The following is a 21,430-nucleotide window of genomic DNA, read 5'->3' as shown; positions in this document are numbered from 1 at the left end:
TATTAATCTAACCATGATTTAATCTTCAATATATTAACTAGTTTAATTTTAAAAACATCGATAATAATTGAGCAGCTAAGTTAAATAGTTTATTAACATCAATTTATATTTGTTCCTTAAATTAACAAGACAATACATATATTTATGATTAAATATATGATTTTATTCATATAAATAAGTAAGAAGAATATAATAAAATAAAGAATATGGTAAATAAAGGGGTAAAAAGAGAGGGTTAAAGAGGGAAAAAGACGTGTAATGTTTGTCTGATGTGGGGGTTCACTCACGCAGTCTGCATTTATTCACTTGGAGATGCATGAAAGAGAGAAGCACTTGGTACACCTCGCCGCACCAGATCACTTGGGGTTGGTGGCTGTTTCCCAAACGAATTTCCTTTATATATATATATGCTAATGTCCCAACACTTCCCATGTGAGTGAGTGACTTGCACAACTCACTTCTCTTTCTCTCTCTCTCTCTCTCTATCTTTCTCTGCGATCTTCTGTCTTCGCTTCTATTCGATCAAGAGACCCTTCATTTTCATTCTTCTCTTTGGAACCGCTCAGCACAAAATGGCAAAGAACGTCGGGATTCTCGCCATTGACATCTATTTCCCTCCAGCATGCGTTCAGCAGGTCACTCCACCAACTTCCATTTTCTCTGTGTTTTTTTTTTGGGTTTGTTTCTTTCAGTTAACGTTTTCAAAAACAAGCACGGAAGCTGTTTGTTATCTCACGGAAATTTCGTTTTCCGTCTTGTACTGGTGTTGCTCGCTTAATTGAAGATTATGGAAGGATAAAATTGTCTCAAGATGCTCCAGCTAACACAGTAATTTGAATAATAAAGTCTGGAGTTTAGGAGTGGGGTATCTTTTGAGCATGTACCTTGTTTTAATCACCCGGGGCTGGATCGAATCAACAACGGTTTTCTTAGGAGCATATAAGATCGATTTTCCTATCATTTTTGGTTGAAAGTGATGCTGTAAGGTCTGAGATTTGTTTTCCATTTTCACTTTTTGTTAGATTAGTTCTTATGCGAAAGGAACTAGCCGGAAATCAATAGTAGAGAAAACGCTGTAGGAAATTATTGTATTCTGGTGGATTAACCCGTGATTCTTTTTCTTTAAAAAGCTATAGCGTATTCTCAATGCATCCGAAACAATGCATGTCGAACTTATTTATTTTTTACTATGTTTATTATCTCACTGATATAAAATTGAAGTTGCTTTGACTTTTTTACTTTCGAGATTTTCATTTTCTTCACATAACCACGTGCAGGAGGCATTGGAGACTCATGATGGTGCCAGCAAAGGGAAGTACACCATTGGACTTGGCCAAGATTGCATGTCGTTCTGTACCGAAGTAGAAGATGTCATCTCAATGAGGTTTCTACTCTGATTTTGATAGTCTCTGTTTTTTGTTTATGATTGGCTTATGATTTGCATTGTGTTTGGAGTTGTCGTTGCTTGTAGTTACCTGTTTCTGGGTTATCCTTATCATTTATTAACTAGGATATCATTATACGTCATATTTTGAAAATGCTAAAGTTTTACAAGTTACAAGCTTTACCTAATGGTTTGGTGGACCCTTTTTGGTGGACATGTCAGTTGGTGATATGGTTAATACCACCCATGATGAAGATTTAGCTCTGTCAAAATTGTCCACGATACACTGAATAACCTGACCTATTTGATGTTGTCATGAACCATTTAAAACCTCACGAGGGTCATTAGAGTTTTACATTACGTACACTTAACATTGTCTCTATTTGATTAATATAAATCTTTTAACCTTATGTGATCTTTAGTCTTAATGTAGTTTTATCTTTGAAGCCATCTTAATACAAGTCACACTAAGGTTCCTTGTTTTGCATGTTTAATGTTGAATAAGAGTAAAGGACTCCAGTGCTGAAGATTTATCTAATACTTAACAATTAATAATATTATTAATCTCATTTCTTGAAGACTAATATTGCATCTTCAGTTTGACAGTGGTTAATTCGCTTCTTGAGAAGTATGAGATTGATGCTAAACAAATTGGTCGCCTCGAAGTTGGAAGTGAGACTGTGATAGACAAAAGCAAATCCATCAAAACATTCCTTATGCAGATCTTTGAGGTATACTTTTCGTGTCTAACCTCATGGATTTTGGTTGTGATTTTCCCTGTGACAGTAGACGTACATATTCATCTTCTAATTGTAGTTTAAATGCTTATTTACTTGCTGACAACTGTGCGTTTTTCATCCTAATAGTAACCAGTTACCATCTTCATAATGTTTTACTGTCTTATTGGACAATTATTATGTTAATTATCAGATTGGGTTGTTTCTGTCGTATTATAATTTTCTTTATCATTCATCCATTTCTCCCTTACTTTCCACTATAAATTAAAGTCGTTTATTTGTTTGAAATGAACAGAAATGCGGAAATACTGACATTGAGGGTGTTGATTCATCTAATGCATGCTATGGGGGAACTGCTGCTCTGTTTAACTGTGTCAATTGGGTGGAGAGCAATTCTTGGGATGGACGCTATGGACTTGTTGTCTGCACTGACAGTGCTGTAAGATAATTTCCTAATCATTCACATTGCATGTGGACTATATGCAGCAATACTAAACTTGCTTTGAACTCTCTTATTCGCCACCAGAACAATACAAGTTCCTTATTCAAAGTCCTAAGATTATGTGGTAGATTAATTTCAAGCTTGTGTCAAATGTTTCCCTTCTCAGGTCTATGCTGAAGGACCTGCTCGACCTACTGGAGGAGCTGCTGCTATTGCCATGCTAATTGGTCCTGATGCTCCCATTTCTTTTGAAAGCAAATATAGAGGAAGTCATATGTCTCATGTTTATGACTTTTACAAGCCTAATCTGGCTAGTGAATATCCAGTAAGTTTTTTAATTCCTTTTCGTTGCTGGCAGAACATTTGACTTTTGGGATCATATGCTTTGAAAAACATCTTGCAATTATTTTCCCTCGTGATGGTTAAAATTATCCTTGCAAGTTGCACTTTAATTTTGTCTAGATATGCCATGAAGGATAACATTTTGATTGTCCGTGTCCATTTACTTTCACCCATAACCCACTGATAGCGTATCAGGATGCCAGCTGCAGTAAATTCACATATATTTTTGTGCTGTAGGTTGTTGATGGAAAGCTTTCACAAACTTGTTACCTCATGGCTCTTGATTCTTGCTATAAGAGTTTCTGTCACAAGTAAGTCTTTTAGTTCTTATGAACATGTTTTATAAATATAAATATAAAATTGGATCCTTTTGTCCTATTGACAATTTTTTGTTGACTAAATCACATTTTCAAAATCTTAAATGATGTAATAACGAGATTTGTGTATAACACTGAGGAAAAAATATTCTTCTATTTGTTAAACATTTTTTTATTTGAACTCGTAAAATCACAAGTGAGATTCATTAAATAGGAAATGTGAGTTCCAACAAGTTTTATCTAGCAATAATGTGTTGTAAATGTGGCCCATCAAGGTTTAAAACTGAAAAGATTGACTGTATGAATTAAGGAATTTGAGCCAGTTAGAGCTTTTCCTGCTGATAAACATTCCACTACCTAGTAAAAACAAATAATTCTAATAATATTTGTATCAAGACTTGCAGTGTCCTGCTGATAAGGTTGCTGCTTAGTAGATGAAAGTAAATAAATCTAATAATATTTGTTTTAACACTCATATTGTGTTCAAAACATCAATAGTAACTGATCAGTGAAGTACCTAACTATATCTACTTTTGTAGGTATGAGAAATTCGAGGGAAAACAATTTTCTCTTTCTGATGCTGCATACTTTGTTTTTCACTCTCCTTACAACAAGGTACTTTATATTTCTGAAGGATCTAGTGTTTAATCTCCCAACTCCATATGATGCATAATAATGATCCCTATAACATGTTCTATATATTTCGGTATCTCATCTCCCTATAATAATGTTCCTCTAATTCCACTTGCTTCTGCAGCTTGTGCAGAAGAGTTTTGCTCGGCTGTATTTCAATGACTTTTTGAGGAATGCCAGGTCCTCTTTATTTTTCCAACCTCTAGAAAAGTTGTTTTATTTTTTATCAGTTAATGTGTGGATGTTCTAAAATTGATTATGATTGCAGCTCTGTGGATGAGATTGCCAAAGAAAAGCTGGGACCTTTTGCAACTTTATCTGGTGATGAGAGCTACCAAAGTCGGGATCTTGAAAAGGTCTGAGAACCTATCCCCCAAAATCCATAATCTTTTGTTTCTCTTATATATTGATCAGTTTTCCTTTTCGACCTTGAGTTGTCAAACAAGCAGTAGGTTCGCATATGTAGAATTCTATTGAAAACGAACAGTATTTAAATTTTTTTGCTGATGTGCAATATTATTGATTTGTTGCAGGCAAGCCAGCAAGTTGCGAAGCCTCTATATGACGAGAAGGTACAGCCAACAACTTTGATTCCAAAGCAAGTCGGCAACATGTACACTGCGTCTCTCTATGCAGCATTCGCATCCCTTATTCACAACAAACATAGCACATTGGTGAATGTCCTGACCACTACAGCAAATAAAATTCTTCGCAAAAAAATGTTTTGGGCTTTCTAATAAATATTTACATTTTTCAATTTTCAGGCTGGGGAGAGGGTGGTACTATTCTCATACGGAAGTGGCTTAACTTCCACAATTTTTTCTTTGCAATTGCGAGACATTCAACATCCATTTAGCTTGTCAAACATCGCTAGAGTGATGGATATCGATGGAAAATTGAAGTCAAGACACGAGGTAATGATCTGTAAAACTCTAATTAAATATGGATGTATTCCTCGTATGCTCTCCTGGTTTAATATTGAATCGAAGGTGAGCATGCCAAAAACATAAGAATGCGTTTGTTGTAAACAAACATTTGATTGACAACTGACGAATTTCTCAGTGGACAGAGATACTGTTTGGCCTCCTATGAAGAGGTTATGTTAGAATGAATAGAAAGATTGCAGCATATTAGACCAGCAATAAGCTGTAAACAGGAGGGGAACAAATAGCAGAGAAGAGGAGAGTAGTATCAATTTTGGAATTGTTTGGGGCATTATTTTTAAAAGCCCTTGGGGAAAGTTATTCCCTTAAATTTAGCTGAATCAAACTTGCATTGCATATATAGGTGCTAAGAAATTTTCTTTCTCCTATTTCCTTATTGACATTTTAGAAACTTCAAAAATAGATATATCATTCTCTAAAGTATCTTAGAACTTGAAGATTAGTACCATAGCAGTCAACGTATGATTATTGTTGTAATGTTTGTTAAGTTAAGATGGTGAAAACTAAATCCTGTGTTGAAGAGTGTTTTGATGATTGTTTTTGTGATGCAGTTTCCACCGGAGGAGTTTGTTGAAACCCTGAAGCTAATGGAGCATAGGTATGGTGCGAAGGAATTTGTGACAAGCAAGGACAGTAGCCTTCTATCTCCAGGCACATTCTATCTCACTGAAGTTGACTCCATGTATAGGAGATTCTATTCAGAGAAAACTAAAGAAAGCAGTTCTATTCCCGCTGTGAACGGTGTGGCTGTGAACGGTGTGATTTCTAATGGCCATTAATGTTGAAAATGTACAATCATAGCCAGCTTTGCCTAGAATGAAGAAGGGTATTGTTAGTTAGTGTTCTTGGTTCAAATATTTTATGCTACTAGATGTATTTACTCATTAAGTCTACAATTTTATCTTTTTGTGTATTTTTTTCTTTTGAATAAATTGTAATAACTTTATTTATTTTATTAGGTAAGATGAATTATCATTTGAAAATCATATTTTTAGAGATATTTATCATGAAATCTTTATTACTAATTTTCTTCAATGTCATAGTCTATCTTTCTTCCCTACGATTAAAAACCACGTGAATTCAGTGACCTTTTTCCGTTTTTCTTTTACCCATAAATGTTTCTCTTGTATGTCTATATCATATCTATTTGACGTATATCCAAGTGTAAGTCTGAATTAAAACAGAAAATATTTAATGTGGGTTAAAGATGTTGGTACGAGAGAGTAAGCGACCCAATAGTCTCACTAGAGTTAGATTTGCGCAAGCTGCGGGATTATCAGATGGGCTCAATTTCCACACCTAAATGAATGAGATTTGGCTAATTCTCCCTCCACCCCCATTGTTGTTCCTACATCTCCACAATAAATGTGAATTTCTCTTTTTGCCCTTTATTAAAAATTTAAATACCCTAATTATCTCCTAATATTACACTACACCCCTTCATTTCCTTTTTTTCCTGTGGAGCTGGTAGAACAACATAAATGTGTATTTATTATGTGTATTTTTGTTATCAAGAATGATTTGAATTAATCTATAAAATATACTTTCTCTTTTCATATGGGATTGGCACAGCGATAACAATCCGCGTGAATCCATTATTGTGAAGGTAAGTTTAATTATTTTGTTTTGTGAATCTTTCTCACATCTTTTTGGATCTTTCATTTTTTTTTGTGTGTTGCATTGATATATACAATTTAATTTTCTTTTTAATATTCTAAATTATACAATCCATTATATACAACCAAATCTGAGACATATCAGATTGTAATATAAATTAAATGTACACATTTGATTGAATAATTTTGAAGCTAAAATCTTATTTGGGGACAATCCAATATACAAATTGAATTGTAAAATTCAATATATAATTACAAAATTAAATGTACACATTTGATTGAATAATTTTGAAGCTAAAATCTTATTTGGGATTGTCTACTGAATTGGACAATCCAATATACAAATTGAATTGTAAAATTCAATATATAATTACAAATTTAATTTTAGTTTTCGATTGTTGAATCCATTGTGTAGAATCCATTGTGTAGAAGGTGTTAGAGATTGTTCAATGTGATACATACAAATACAAATAGGTATCTTTGGAATTTTAAAATTATATGGAAGAACCAATGGAGGTGGACGAGAATTTGCCATGAGATTTTTTGGAGCATTAAAGTATCTTTCGAAGAGTTGAATGAGAGAAGAAAGATCCACATCAATCAGCTCTAGCTTAGATTTCCATATATTGGTCTAAAACTTATCAGTTCACGCAAAATTACTTTACCAAATATTCTCACATTTTTAGCCATGTCTAAACCAGGTTAATGCTACTTTATGACTTTTTATTACCTTTCTCTACTAATTTCTTCTTAAAAAGCAAATGTTTATCATCCTTAAGCTATCTTAGGATAAGACCGAATGTTGTGTAATGCAACTTCATTTAAAATCTCGCAATCCTCTAGAAAATTTTTCCTAGATCCTTTTATCGACAAAAATCTTCATAATAATCTTGAAATTCTGTCATTAACAATCAAGAATAAGCTATTCTTTCCCGCTTAGATCCTCACATTTGGGGATTTTTCTTCTTCTTGTGTAAAGCGTTGAATCAACCCTTCCAAATCTTATTTTTTGTTGTTGAATAGAACCGTTCCAAATTTTCTTAAAATAAAACTTCTTTCAAAAGCACTATTAATTCTATACACATGGTTTACAAGCTTTTGTGATATTGATAGCTTTGTTTGTAATAATTAAGTCAGAAGATAAAACTTTGTTCGAACTTCTTTTGACATCGATCCACCATACTCTCATCCAATCCTGTTTACATTAAATCCATTTAATTTTCGTAATTTTTTTAGGTGGACATTTTTTTTACAATTTTATCCTTGCTCGTAATATTTTAATAATTACTTTTTAAAAAAAAATGGTTTATTATTTTTATTTTAATAGTCGTGCTTTCATTATAAAAACATGACAAATCTGATACGATTGGATACTGCTAACATGTCTTTAGTGATAATAATAAGAGTCCTGATATATTCATAATAAATAATAAAATTAAAATAAGAAAGAATCTTTTAAAAATGTAGAACATAAACTGAAAGTAAATTGTTTTAATAATAATATAAAAAGAAAGTCCTTAGTAAATGAATCCAAATACATTGAAAGTGTAAATAGTGAATGAGAGTGAAATAACAGGATAAAAAATATAGAAATATTGGAAATAGAAAGAAAGAGATAAAGAGGGTGGAGGAGGTGTGTAAGAAATAGAAGATTGAGAACTGCATGCAGCAAGAACAGCAGAGAATCTGAAAGAAATGTGAAAACTAAGAAGGTTGAAGGAGTGCAGGGTTATGGTGATTGGGGTGAAAGACGTACTTAAGAAGAGAGTCCTTGATGGAAAGAAGGTGAGGAAACTCCTTCTTCAACTTAGAGGCATCAAGCTCGTTGTTGCTTCTGGGAGCAACAATCACCTTAGCCTGCTCCTCCAGGGTGAAGTTCTTCCACCTGAAGCTGGGATCCACGTAATCCCTGTACATCTCCAGAATCTCGTTGTGGCTTACCACGCCGGGGTTCGTGAAATTCCAGATCCCAGTCAGATTCCTCTTCGCCATCTCCAGCGAGATCGGGAGGAGCTCGTCCAGTATGCTCATGGAGTTCGGAATGTCGACAACCTTGTCGTATCGAGTGATCTTGGTGATGAAGTTGCGGGGGTTCGTCAAATCCGAGGAAATGGGCATCCTCACACGCAACGTGCACACGTTGTCGTAGTTCTCAAGCAGATCCTCCACCTGTGGCATCACATCATCACATAAGTTTTAATTTTTTTATCAACAATACAAAATAAATAAATAGAATCAGTAATTCAACTCTTATGCAGACTTTGGAGAATGAGTAGTTACCATGGCCTTGGTCTTGGAGTAGAAGGATCCGGTGAAGTTGGGAGTGTCGTCTTCCTTGAAGCCGTGGCCGGATCCCAGGGTGTGGGAGGAGTCGTACTCGAAGATGCAGCCGGTGGCATAGTTTATCAGAATGAGGTTGTTTTGACGGCAGACGTCGGCCAGGGTGAGAGTGCCCACCACGTTGGTGCGGATGGTTTCAGCCTTGTGAGATTCGCACCAGTCCACGTTCGGCCTACCGGTCACTCCGGCGGCGTTGAACACGTGGCTGGGCTTCACCGCCGTTATGTCCGCCTCCAAGGACAACCGGTTCTCCAATCTCCCGCTTCCGTACTCATATTGGATCCCTCGCTCTTCGCACAGCTTACCCAGGAAACCACCAATCCAACCGGTTCGGCCGTAGATCAGAAATTTCAGTTGCTTCTCGCCGCCATCTGCTTCTGCACCCATCCTCTCTCTCTCTTAATTTTCTTCTTCTTCTTTTTCTTCTTCTTCTTCTTCTCTTCTATAAGTCTCTTTTATACAGAGGGAGGGACTCCACAATTTCCCCTTCTTTTTTTCTTTGCTGTCTTTTTGGGAGAAGACGGTGATTGTAATAATATCACCTTCTCCAATGATACCAACTTTAAATATTTTTTAAATTTAATATGTTAAACATGGTTAATAAGAAAATAACTTATTATCTTTTTTTATTATTAAATTCTAAGAATGATTAGCAAGATATAATTATAATATATAACAGCATGCTCCTTACCGTTTATAGGTTATACATTGCCTGAACCTTGTTGTGGGTATTTGTTAGTTCACATTTTGTTGGCAATGGTGAAATAAAGAGAAAGGAAAGTACATGTCATGGTGAAATAGATGCAAACATGTTTCTGCAACCTATAAATTTGCGATGGAGAGTCTTCTCAAATCATAATAATCTCACTTTCGATCCATTTCTTATCAAGAACTCACCCATCTCCCTAACAAACACACATAATCTTCTGTCAACATAGAAGATGATCTTTTAACACCCTTCATCATCTTCATCATTGTTTATTATACTAATTAAAAGTGGGACCAAATGGAGGTAAATCATCTTCAAAGTTCAAACTTAAACAGCTATCTTTTTTTTTTCATTGCTTCATTTTATTAATCTACCATTTTGAGAATCCTCTCTCGGAATTAAAAAAAAAATAGTTAATCAGATTGAACAAAATTATTTCTATTGTAAGTTAAACTGAGTTAAAATTTTAGTTCTATTGTAAGTTATTGAAAAACTTTCATTTCAACATTAATAGTATTTCCAATAGATTAATAATTATATTGCTATGAAAAAAATATTACGCCTTCTAGGTTTTTATGATAAAAAGATTACTGTTTATTTATCAGCAATAAGATTGAATAACAAGAATCACTTTAGGAGTGGTTCAACCCTTATAGATACCTATACATTAGAACATATCTTCTCGGACCCCATTCCAGTACAAGGAAAGAGTCAAAATTAATTTAACACTACATACCCAGTAAAAACACATTTCAAACATATCAAGGAACATAAGAACAACAAACCTTAGCCACCTAAACCAACAACCAACCCATCAACCCTAAAAAACAACATCCATCAAAATAAAGATACTTGCCAACCTAAACTGATACAAAACATTTATATCAAATTTAAACAAGATAAAGGGGCAAGACACCAGTCAGAAAAAGAAAAACAAGCAGAGGAGATTTTAGAAGTTACCCAGGACTAAGCCTTCAATTGAGGCAAAGTGAAGATTTGTGAATGATCCACCACGCCATCTTTAAAAATGACCTTGTTCATATGACACCAAATCTCTCTAACCATCGAGATCCACACACTTCTCAGGACCAAGTTGAAAGGCTTAAGTGCATTACAAAACTGCGTGAAATGAGCAATAGGATAAATGGGAGCAACCGACGATACTCTAATCACGAGGAACATTGAACCCAAACAACAAACGATACAGTCAACCACCAGCCTGCATCGTACCAAGTTGACTTTAGTAGCAATCTTGTTTTCCAGCACCCTCCACGACAGAACCTGGACCGCAGGCAAAGCCTTAAACCCCAAAAAAACTTGTACAAACTTGACAATACCCCATCACTTTGTCCCCTTAATACACCATAAACAGATTTAATCGAGAAATCAGGAGACACATCATCTTTCCAAAACCACGTGTCGTCAAAATCCGAAACAAGACTCAACCCTTTAATCTCGTCAAAAAGTTGCCCTAACCCATCATTTTCTTTCACATTAAAACTTTCATTTTTCTATTAGTTTGTTGGATACAATTTGTCCACAAAAAATTGATAACTATATTATTAATGAATGAATTTAAATTAAAAGAAATAGAATAATAAATTATTTTTCTATCATCTTTCCATTGCGAAATAATAATGATGTTGAAATAATTAAATTAGTTCAATTTTGAAAAAAAAATCAATTATAAATTATATGTATAACTAAACTAATTTATATAGTTATTTTAATTCAATTAATCTAAACACCAGGTTCAAATGCTAATTTTAACATGAATGGATGAAGTTATAATTAAAACAAATGACTCTCTAGTTAATTCACTTTTTTGGGAAAAAAATTAATGCGTATCTCTTCAAAGATTATGTTTTACTTTTGATAAACTATCAAGTAATATTTTAGTAAATAGTACAAACTTACGTGAGATTGTACTGAAACTGTTCCAATTTGTTTTATGGATTGTTTGATTACGAATGAAATAAAAAAAAGTAGGAAGGAAATAATTAAATATAAAGCTAAAAAAATATGCTTTTGATAGTTTAAATATATAATTTTGTTTGTAAAAATATTCTATAATAATTTAAAAATGAAATATTTAATTTCATATTTTCTTAATAATTTTTTATTGATTTGTCATTTTTTATATTATAAAAAACAAAACAGTTAAGGATAATACCAAATAGGACGTAAAGTATCTATCTGTCACCTACCCATATATACTCCATAATCTGTTAACAAGGTATAATGAGTTTTACAGATACTAGAGAAAATACAATGTAAAATAATAATAAATAATTATTGTAGTTACTAAAATAGTAAAATTAAAATTGTATAATAATGTATATGCCGAAATTAACTGCCGAAATTGATGATATTGTATCAAATAAGAAATAATTATTTGTAAAAGTAGTTACTAAAATAACAAGTTAAAATTATACAATAAAATATATACTTAAATCAAAATAGATGATACGTGGTTATCCATAAATAGTCGTAGATATTTGTTAAAATAATTTTAAGGAAATAAAAAATAATTTTAAAGTATATGTTTGCACCTAAAATATTTTTTTTAAAATATCTTACTTTATATATAATAAGAGAATTTAAATAATTTTAAATAGCAGGTACCCGTAAACATTTCTAATACGTTATCTTCTTTTTATTCTTTTGGAGAGGTTACTATTACACATTACTTATTCTTATTCTATAATTTAAGAACCTCTTTTTCTTCAGCATACAACCAATTGAATTAGTTTTGGTACCATTAGGGGAAAATAATTAAAAAAAGGTGATTAAAAATTTAAGACTACAAGAAGAAATAAAATTGATTTTAAAGAAAACTTTGAAAAACTACATGAATGAAAAGAAAAAAAAATACATAAAAAGAAGTAAAAATTTCAATAACTACAATTTTTTAACTCATAATTTTAATTATTATTCCTTCAACAAATTAAATCAAAATCTCGTTTTTTTACTAGAAAATGTAAAAAATAGCATTCTATTATTACCATTTTAGTACTACTTTATCCAATAACTTATCTGATCCCATCATTTTTTTTTCATTTCAGGAATAGTACACACTATAAATTTGAATCATCACTTCAAAAGAAAAATCCATTTCATCGTCATATTTTTTCAACATAACTACAAAAATAAAAGAGATTTATTGAGCTGAAAAATAGAGAACTGGTATTTAAGACAACCTTAAGGTAAACTAATAACTCAGCAGGTTATTATAATTACAGAGCTTTATACTCTTTATTTTGTTTTTTTCAAAAGAATCAAAACCCTATGAATAAGCTACTGAATTCTACTATAGTATTCAGTGAGTTTGAGAAGTGACAGAAATGATTGATCAGATGGTGAGATTTTCTTGGGGTCCTTTGAAACTGCCACTTATGTTCCCACCAACATCTGGGAATGTCTCACAGCCAGAAAGAGGCTTCACCTTGCCCTTTGAATCAACTTCAAGAGGATATTTTAATAAATGGCTTTTCATTTCAGTTACCTCATCTGCTGCATACTGTCTCCAGTTAGACTCACTCAATGACTTTATCCGCCTTACACACTCAAGCCTCTCTGGTTCCTCAAAACATGCTTCCACACTTCCTATATGTTCGCTCCACAGTGACATTCTATAACCATACACCTGAGAACATACCAAAACACAACATTAGACCTTCTATAACTATGCATCTGAATTCGATAGTATTATATGTAGCATAAACACTGACACAGATACTAATACGATACAAATACAAACATGGAGATACGTATGTTTCTGGTTCAAAAGAATTTATTCAATAAATGTGAGTATTTTTTAAAAATTAATGTATTTCTTCTTTTTAAAATTGTGTTAGAACTGTGCAAGAATTATTAAATATTCAACAAATATTTTTTGAATTTGACATTTCACCGAAACGTGTCATACAAGTATTGGTATCCGATACGTGTGTCCGACATGTACACACCATTTTAGAGGCGTGTCTGAATATTATCATTTTTTTTTCATTTTTAGAGTATCATTACTTTGTAGGTTATATCATTTGATTATTATAAGCACAGCCTTCAATCTTTTCTCTCCAAATTTTTGTCTAAAAAAGTACTTGTATGTTTATAAATCTTGCCTGTCCACGAGGTTTAGATTGCTTCTTTGCCCAAGTATGATTAGGCTGATATGCTCCCATTGCTATCTCTGTATCTCTAGTGCCTTCCATGGATCTCTGGTTAATGTTTGCAGACCCCAGTAACACATATTCATCATCCACTATCATTCCTTTTGAATGAACATAAATCATGAATCTTCGGTTCTTTTTAGTGAGTGCCTAGGTTACCAGTGAGCAAACAGGAAGGATAAACTTGTTTAGGTGGCAATGAGACATTCAGATAAGGAGCAATCATAAAGTTTATTCAAGAAGGTAAAAAAACCTGAGGTGTGTTTTCTCTAGTAGTTTTTGTAACATGTTCGTTTTCAGGGATCTCACGATTACCAAGGCAAAAGAAATTCAAGTAGTCCTGTGGCTCATACTGATTGTCAAGCCCAGTCTCCTGTAAGGCCTTGTAAACCGTTTCATACATCATTTGCATGGTTTTGAACTGCCAACAAATCAACATGAGCATGTGAGACAAACGCACAACTTAACCATAGTAACATTATGTTTTCCATGATTTTTCATCATGCTATTTTAAATTGAAGGCAATATATATACTGTTGCTAGACAAACTTCATAAGATCTTTCTCATTTTAAATGAAAAATGTGATACAATTGTCATGAGATCTTGGCAGCAAATTATGAGCATTTTCAGCAATGCAAAATATATATTGTGCTTCAAAGAATTAAGATCATTTGACATTATGAAGCACAGAAAAATCAGCAGTTTCTTCTGGCTTGCGACCAATTTTCTTACACCAAATCTTCCTAATCCATTTTCATGATCTAGCCAATAAAGGTTTTAATGGTTTGTCTTATATACTACCCTTTTAAGAGGTAAAGATAAAGGAAGCCCACCTGCCAAAAGAGAATCCGCTGAGTCAATTTACTTTTAGGCACTCCTTCAGGCCACATAGGAATGACAATATACACAGAGAATCTCTCATGCTGTTTGATTTTGCTGGCTATTTTCAATGCAATTTCCATTGGAATTAAGTTGTTTGCACCTGTGTTGAAAATGGAAAAAACCATCATGTAACAAATTGCCTGTCGTAACATGGGAAGTTTAGGAAGAATTGGTCACAAGTACACCAAAATGGAATAGAACTCGATGCAGAGAACTAGTATTGGGACCCAAAGAATTAATTAGAGGGAGAATAACTTTTCTAAATGATCATCTTTTTCATTTGCTCCTCACCTTACTACTATGTAATGATCCTACACCTTGTGAAAACAATGTAGAATACTCTACAAGTCGCATCATCTTATATTAATAGAAACAACCTCATAAGTTTGCCAATGACATCAACTAAAAAATTTAATACAAGGTATTTGGAATGAGAATAGCCCATGACATACTTCATAATCGTCAACAGTGGGTAATTTCTGTAACAAGATTTTTTAACTTCAATACTCACCAAGGTTTATGTAAGAATCCCAATTATATGATGAGCCAAGAAAGTATTGGTTCTCAATATAGATGAACTTTTGGGCTGCTCGAATTGCCTTGACATAAGCTGAATGTATGCTCATGTCTATTAGCACATTCTTTCCACAAACCAAGTTCTGTTCGATCAAGAAAACAGAGTTAGCATTTTCCTTCACAAGAAAAAGTTAAAATTCAGTAGGAAGTAACTTCACCCTTCTTATAGCATCTTGTGATTGCTTTGGAAATCCTTTCACAGAATTGGAATCAATTGATCGGAAGACCTTCAATTAGAACAATGCAAATGATAATCTCACACTAATTTGAACAAGTTTCCCAGAGGGAATAAGAATTCTGTTAGAAATAGGAACACGAATCATTCATATTTTCCAACACAATCGATAATATACCTGGGTATGCCAAATCTCCTGGTCATCTTCATTTTGGCAGGAAACTTTATCAATGCCAACAATGTCATCGATTCTATCAATTTTAAGCAATGAATCATCAAGCGAACTTTTCATCGTTCGCAATCTATGCATTTTTAAAGCCTTCAACCAACGCTCCTCGAAATTGGTGAGGATGTCATATGCTGCTGGACCATCAACTTTGGAATGCAAATCATGCCACGGTTGTCTTGGACAGTCAGTGATAGGTCCCTGTTTGTTATTATACAGATGAAACAATCACAACGTAGATGACAATATAATGATTATGAATTTTGAAATTGATTCTGTATGCTCAATCATTAAAGGAAAAGGAAGATTTACCTCAAAGTTATTATTATAATAGTCATTTTTGTGTGTTGTCTGCAAAGTCCTAAAAAGGGAATGGTTTGGGGTATCATATCGACCCGCACATAAATCAAGACCTCCGATGAAAGCTACTATCTTTCTTTTATTGTGATCTGCGTCAGCATCTACAATCACTGTCTTCTGATGATGGCTATAGATTGTTCCAGCTTCCTAACAATTAAGTATAAAGCAAAAAAACTCTTGTTTAAATACAATTACAGTATACTAGAACCGTTACATGGAATAAATATGCATACACTTGTGAGCATCTAAGTTTCCCCCATCTAACTTATAACAAAAGATGCACAAAAAAAAAGCATAAACCAGGAATATAAACATTATTAAAACTTTTGGTATTTCTAATACCTGCGTTTTGAGAAAGCTATGTCCCTTTCCACCAGCTCGTTTGCACAGAAGCACCTGTACCGAAGAGTGCTTGAAAAACTGGTGAGTGTCCTCATCGTGGGTTTTCATATGTCCAACCTGCATATCTTACAAAGTCACATACTATATGATTCAAAAGTAGTCAAGTGAATATTGGCCAAAACAATCATTTAGAATTGATTACCGTATTGTATCCAAGAATGCTTCTAGAAGTGGGATCATCCCACACAAGGAGCAACACTCTCACACCTTCCCGTGATTTAGCTTTGAGAAGGTCACCTAAAGTGTGAGCCTTTCCATCACCCATATCCCGAATGAGACTAACATTGTAGTACACAGACCACCCAACAATGTAAACCAATCGTTGAGCCTTACTTATTGCATCAAAGATGTGGTGCCAACAACTTTCATGCTTATAATTCACATCCCCATCCACCTTCAAACTGGGAAGGCACCCTTCATGAACATGAGCATCTTGATAAAGTGTAACTTTTCCACCTTTCCTAAGGGGAAAGTATGTGTCAGGTACCCCTTGATAATCAGGACCAGCACCTACTCCATGGCTATAAAGAGGCACCTTTTCAACAGGGGTGTACTGAATGGATAAACTCAACATTGCTCCACCTTTACATGGTTTTCCATTAGTACTAATGATGGGGAAAAAGCCATCAACTCTTGCGCCACTACATAACGCTTCCACTGGAATACCCACTGCTCCAATAATCTGGGAACCCACGATATCACTGTCCTTTACAACGAAGTGGACTTCAGAAGCAAGGTGGGCAACGGGGACATTGAAACGCTGCGTCCAAACGGGGTTCTCCATGTTTCTGATGACAAAAGTTCTGGCAATCACAGCATCCGCCACAGACACTGTAACATAGGGATCACTGGTTCCAGTTTTGGACATGACGCCTTCGATTTTGCCGCCAAGTCTTCGGGACAACATGGAAACCATTTCTCCCGTTTTCTTGTGAAACATGTCCATGTTGGGAAGGTTTCTGGCCTCGTTGACCCATATTTCCAAGTTGCCATGTAAGAGCAGAATCTTTAAGGAAGTTGCAGTGGTTGGAAACGAAATAGTTTGCTGAGCCTGTCCATGGTGTGAAGCTCCAAAAGATGGAGTTTCACCGTAAACCAAATGAGCCATTAATGTAGGAACTAGTTAGAAGTGAGTCGTTTTGGAATGTGGAAGACTTTGTGAAAGAAAAATGGTTTGGTGATGGATTTAAGAAACGTAACGTGGGGGGTGAGCACGAGGGAGAAGACTGGAATTGAAGTTGACCCACTTGTGATACAAAAGGAGTGTTTCAATTTTGACTGGGTTTTTGGAAGAAAAATGTTACTTTTGTAGATATTTAAGGTTATTTGTTGTTAAATGGTTATGGGATTATCCATAAACATTTACTAATTATCATCCTCAACCTCATAGTAAGTTGGAGATCTTAAAATATATAAATAGATGCATACCCAGGAGGATGTTTATAATGCTTAAATTCAACTTCTTAGTTCTTACACATATAAGTTTAGAAAGTTTACTATTTTAATAAAAAATGAAGTGAAGAGAAGAGAAGGTGATGAATGCAGTGTTAATTAATGTTTATATAAAACATCAAGTTGGTTGAAGTTGTAGGTTGAAGGGGTCAGAGACAGAGCCAGTAGCAGCCACTGGCAGGATAGTGAGAGATGGATTTTCCTATGCAACTGCTGCTACTGATCCCAATTCAAAATGAATCCCAGATTCAGGAATGCCATCTAAATTTAATTTCTATATTCAGTAAAAGTTTTTAAAATTGATCGTGCAACGCTGTTCCCTGTATCAATTCCTTACCAAATAAAATATATTATTATATGACATGATGCTAGATGGAAAATATAAAAATGTTAATTTAGACCTGCCATTTTTATTTTACCAAATACTAAAACTATTTTAGGAAAAAGAAAAGAAATGAGCTTTGTTATTCCTTGCAAAAGAAAGTAGGCAAATTCTCAAATTCTCACTGCATTATCATTGGTTCTTCACCTTCATATATTTTTTAAATATTAAATGTATCCTCTTATTTTTAAATATCTAGAACTTCAAACCGGATTAAGGATGTATATCAGATTGTATAATCCAGTTGGTGTTTTAAATTTACAAATCGAATTATAGATTCTCATAGACAATTCCGGATTAACCAACCCAATATTCATTTTAAAAAATATTCATTTTGTCACCTAATAATGACTAAAGATTATTTTTATATGAAAAATGATTTTTTGACAACCGATGCTCCACCCTACACCTCAATAAATATTAATATTTTAATCATTTATAATTTTTTTAATTTTAAAAATTATTTTTAATATTTTACATTTTACTTATATTTTTATTAAGGAGATTTTTTTTAATTTTTTTTTATTACAAATATTAATATTTTGTTGTGAGTGTAAGGTGAGGTAGAGTGTCAAAATATCATCATCCTTCTTATATAATGAAAAGAGATGTTGTATAGCCAGAAGTTCAAAACAAACACACAAACACTTTACACTCCGACAATGTGAAATATGGATCAAAACGGTTCTAGAGAAAATAGTTCAAACTTAATTACTTAAAATACATGGTTAACCATATTCATTTGCTTCCTATTCCTGGCTTCATTAATAAGAATATCAACATGCTTATTTATATTCTTCTCACTCCTACTACTAACTCTAGACACTATCATCTACTCAATATTTTGCACTTTTTTTCTTCATATTTAATTTCAATCACCAATATATTTTTTAAGATAAATATGGAATTGATAAATCCGATATTCATTTAAAAAAAATATATTTAATATTTAAAAATGATATGAAGTTGTAAGAAGTAGCAATCGAAGTGAGGAAGAATTTGCCAAGAAAGTATAACAAAAAGAACAAATGATGAGTTAAACCAATTGAGACCCAGTTCCTACACGACAACATTCAACGGTGGACTTTTCATTAAAACCCATCGACCCTACAAATTGTATGTGTGGCGTAAAAGTGCTGTCAAGAAAAAAAAAAATCTTTGTTGATATTAAATTCTCATAAGTATAAAAGAGATAAAAAAAAAAAAAAAAATTAGAAGAGAAAAAGAATGCATGTAATAGCAAATCAAATCAAGCTTTGGGTTCGGTTGCCTTTGTTGCCTCCAAAATCAATTTTTAAACAACGATACTTTAATAACTAACACCAAGTGTGAATGCGATACTTAATTTTGAAAGGCTAAACATTTTCTTCGATTTATTTTAAAAAGCTTATATAACAGCTAAAACAAACATATATTAAAAAATATATTAAATAAAACTTTTAAAAGAGGATTTTTTTTAAAGAAAGAGTCGTTTTAAGAGTTTCTTTCACTATTTCAAATTCCAATATCAGCCACTCAAAAAGTTTTAATTTAAAATTAAAATATAAACTGAATAAAGTTATAAATTTTTTTTAAGCCTAACTCAACTTCATAAAACCGGTTTATGAGGTGAGGTTTGCACCCACTTATATACAATAAAATGCTTTAGTCGATGTGAGATCTCCAACACCCGTCTCGTGCTGAGAGTGATAGCTCGTGCGTGGGATAATATATTATGGGTGATTAGATAACGGTCCGATAGCGGTTGACCTAATAAACCCAACAAACACTTGCTAGGATAGGCTTGAACCAGACTCTAATACCATATTATAAAATAGAACAAAGATGAACAAAACAGTAAAAAGGAAGGTAAAGGATATGAGAATGAATATCTCTAATATATCTCATTGAGATCAAAACTAGTCTAAATATATACAAGTACACTCGTTCTAGGACTAGCTAAAGAGAGAAAAGAATCAATCAATAAACACTAGAATCATAACAGACAAAGACAAAATAAAAGTTATTCTCCTCTATAAAGAGAAACAACTAAGAATTAGAAAAACACAATTAATATTAGAATCCTTCTATAACTTTGGTATCCATATACTTTAATCATTTTTAAATTTAAATTTCTTATTTTTAATCGTAACTATAAAATACGTTTTAATTAAAATTGTTCTCACCGATTCAAGTTTGGTCGGACTTTGGGTGAACTCCGGATGGTCTCACTTTAAGTTCTGTGAATGAGCTCCCTAAGGACAAAGGGGAACTCCACCTGCAGAAGACACTCCGATACTTAAGTCAGTAAGAGCACAAAATGTTGTGTATGTAGTGACTATAGTGCAAAGATGCGAATTGAGATTACTTCCTATGAGTGGTCGTGTATTTATACGCCTTCATGGACTTAGATCTTTAACCCTGGTTTTTCCAAGTCTTAATGTGGCATATTAAAATATCCTTCCCTAAAATCCGAATATGATCTATATAAATCGAAATATTTTGTAATAAAATCAGAACATTTATGTGACATAATATAGGATATTGTGTAAGTAAAATCAGAGCATTTAAGTGATATAATCCTACATATTGCGCAAAGATCCCATGTGATATTATTGGGGATTACGTTGTGGTGTGAACGTCTTTTCCTGATATTATTCGTACCAGACCAATGAAATGGGCTTTAGACCCACTCTAACGCATTTTGGGCCAGGTCGGTCGACCTCATCAGGCTCCCAGATCGATTGGTCTTATCGACCTTATTCCTAGCAAGTGCGGGACGATACAGAGCCCCCCAGCCTAGAGTCGAGCCCATGAGGCGAAAAGGCTTTTGGCTACGATGTTGTGCCTTCGAAAATGTGGCCCTTTCTTTGGGTAAGAGAGGTCGGCCTGGTTACGATCTTAGAGTAGCTCTCGAGAGGTCGGGCAACTGCACCTGGTTAACGTTCGAGAGTGCATAAGAATCTTCGATTTTAGGCCGAGCTAGGAAGTCGAAAAGGAATGCTTTGACTTTGAAGAACATGCTCGGCTTTCTTAACGAGCTTGCATGGGAACCCAGTTTTTAGCAGCTTTCTCGGATTCCGACTGAGGTAACGTTGGGCGGGAAAACTTGCCTTTTGAAGTACAGAGTACACGGGTTGTCTTCTCGAGGTTGTCACTTCTGAAAGACGTGAGTTAGTCATTTAATGCCCTTGGACACATGTCAATCGCTTATAGGTCAACGATTGATCTTCTCCTACTGTTTCTCATTAACTTTGAAAAATGCTCTCCTTCTCCTTCATTCGTTTCACGTTCTGGCACCCTTGCTCCGTGCATACTTTTCTCACTCTTTGGCTTCCTCCTAGTTTTGTTTGGCCATC

The 21,430-nt window shown here is 33.8% G+C and overlaps 3 protein-coding genes across 3 annotated transcripts; 1 reads left to right on the top strand and 2 right to left on the bottom strand.

The window, feature by feature from the left end:
* Nucleotides 1-237: 237 nt before the first annotated feature.
* LOC137811381 (hydroxymethylglutaryl-CoA synthase-like) lies at nt 238-5,824 on the top strand. Its single transcript, XM_068613086.1, has 12 exons — nt 238-635; nt 1,278-1,384; nt 1,983-2,115; nt 2,417-2,560; nt 2,730-2,888; nt 3,143-3,216; nt 3,762-3,837; nt 3,980-4,035; nt 4,124-4,211; nt 4,389-4,529; nt 4,620-4,769; nt 5,351-5,824. The coding sequence occupies exons 1-12, from the start codon at nt 573-575 to the stop codon at nt 5,576-5,578; spliced, it is 1,419 nt and encodes a 472-aa protein (XP_068469187.1). The 5' UTR covers nt 238-572; the 3' UTR covers nt 5,579-5,824.
* Nucleotides 5,825-7,886: 2,062 nt separating this feature from the next.
* On the bottom strand, nt 7,887-9,450 carry LOC137811380 (bifunctional dTDP-4-dehydrorhamnose 3,5-epimerase/dTDP-4-dehydrorhamnose reductase-like). Its single transcript, XM_068613085.1, has 2 exons — nt 8,696-9,450; nt 7,887-8,584 (listed from the first exon to the last, which is right to left on the bottom strand). Exons 1-2 carry the CDS (start codon nt 9,140-9,142, stop codon nt 8,120-8,122), a joined length of 912 nt encoding a protein of 303 aa, XP_068469186.1. The 5' UTR covers nt 9,143-9,450; the 3' UTR covers nt 7,887-8,119.
* Nucleotides 9,451-12,561: 3,111 nt separating this feature from the next.
* Nucleotides 12,562-17,672, bottom strand: LOC137811377 (phospholipase D beta 1-like). Its single transcript, XM_068613082.1, has 10 exons — nt 16,401-17,672; nt 16,199-16,315; nt 15,809-16,003; nt 15,449-15,697; nt 15,254-15,322; nt 15,031-15,178; nt 14,471-14,619; nt 13,890-14,057; nt 13,589-13,786; nt 12,562-13,110 (listed from the first exon to the last, which is right to left on the bottom strand). Exons 1-10 carry the CDS (start codon nt 17,364-17,366, stop codon nt 12,817-12,819), a joined length of 2,553 nt encoding a protein of 850 aa, XP_068469183.1. The 5' UTR covers nt 17,367-17,672; the 3' UTR covers nt 12,562-12,816.
* Nucleotides 17,673-21,430: the final 3,758 nt, after the last annotated feature.

This window comes from Phaseolus vulgaris, chromosome 2 (assembly GCF_000499845.2).
Source record: "Phaseolus vulgaris cultivar G19833 chromosome 2, P. vulgaris v2.0, whole genome shotgun sequence".
In the NCBI taxonomy this organism is placed as follows: Eukaryota; Viridiplantae; Streptophyta; class Magnoliopsida; order Fabales; family Fabaceae; genus Phaseolus; species Phaseolus vulgaris.
Note: the sequence above shows the minus strand (reverse complement) of the source record. Positions and strands in the feature narration are given on the sequence as shown.

Coding starts and splice junctions, on each gene's coding strand:
- LOC137811377 (XM_068613082.1), bottom strand. CDS start 17,366: ATGGCTCATTTGGTTTACGGTGAAACTCCATCTTTTGGAGCTTCACAC. Junction 15,698..15,808: donor ATTATAATAATAACTTTGAG/GTAAATCTTCCT, acceptor AATAACAAACAG/GGACCTATCACTGACTGTCC. Junction 13,111..13,588: donor AATCTAAACCTCGTGGACAG/GCAAGATTTATA, acceptor GTATGTTCTCAG/GTGTATGGTTATAGAATGTC.
- LOC137811380 (XM_068613085.1), bottom strand. CDS start 9,142: ATGGGTGCAGAAGCAGATGGCGGCGAGAAGCAACTGAAATTTCTGATC. Junction 8,585..8,695: donor ACTCCAAGACCAAGGCCATG/GTAACTACTCAT, acceptor GTGATGCCACAG/GTGGAGGATCTGCTTGAGAA.
- LOC137811381 (XM_068613086.1), top strand. CDS start 573: ATGGCAAAGAACGTCGGGATTCTCGCCATTGACATCTATTTCCCTCCA. Junction 1,385..1,982: donor GAAGATGTCATCTCAATGAG/GTTTCTACTCTG, acceptor TTGCATCTTCAG/TTTGACAGTGGTTAATTCGC. Junction 4,212..4,388: donor AAAGTCGGGATCTTGAAAAG/GTCTGAGAACCT, acceptor GATTTGTTGCAG/GCAAGCCAGCAAGTTGCGAA.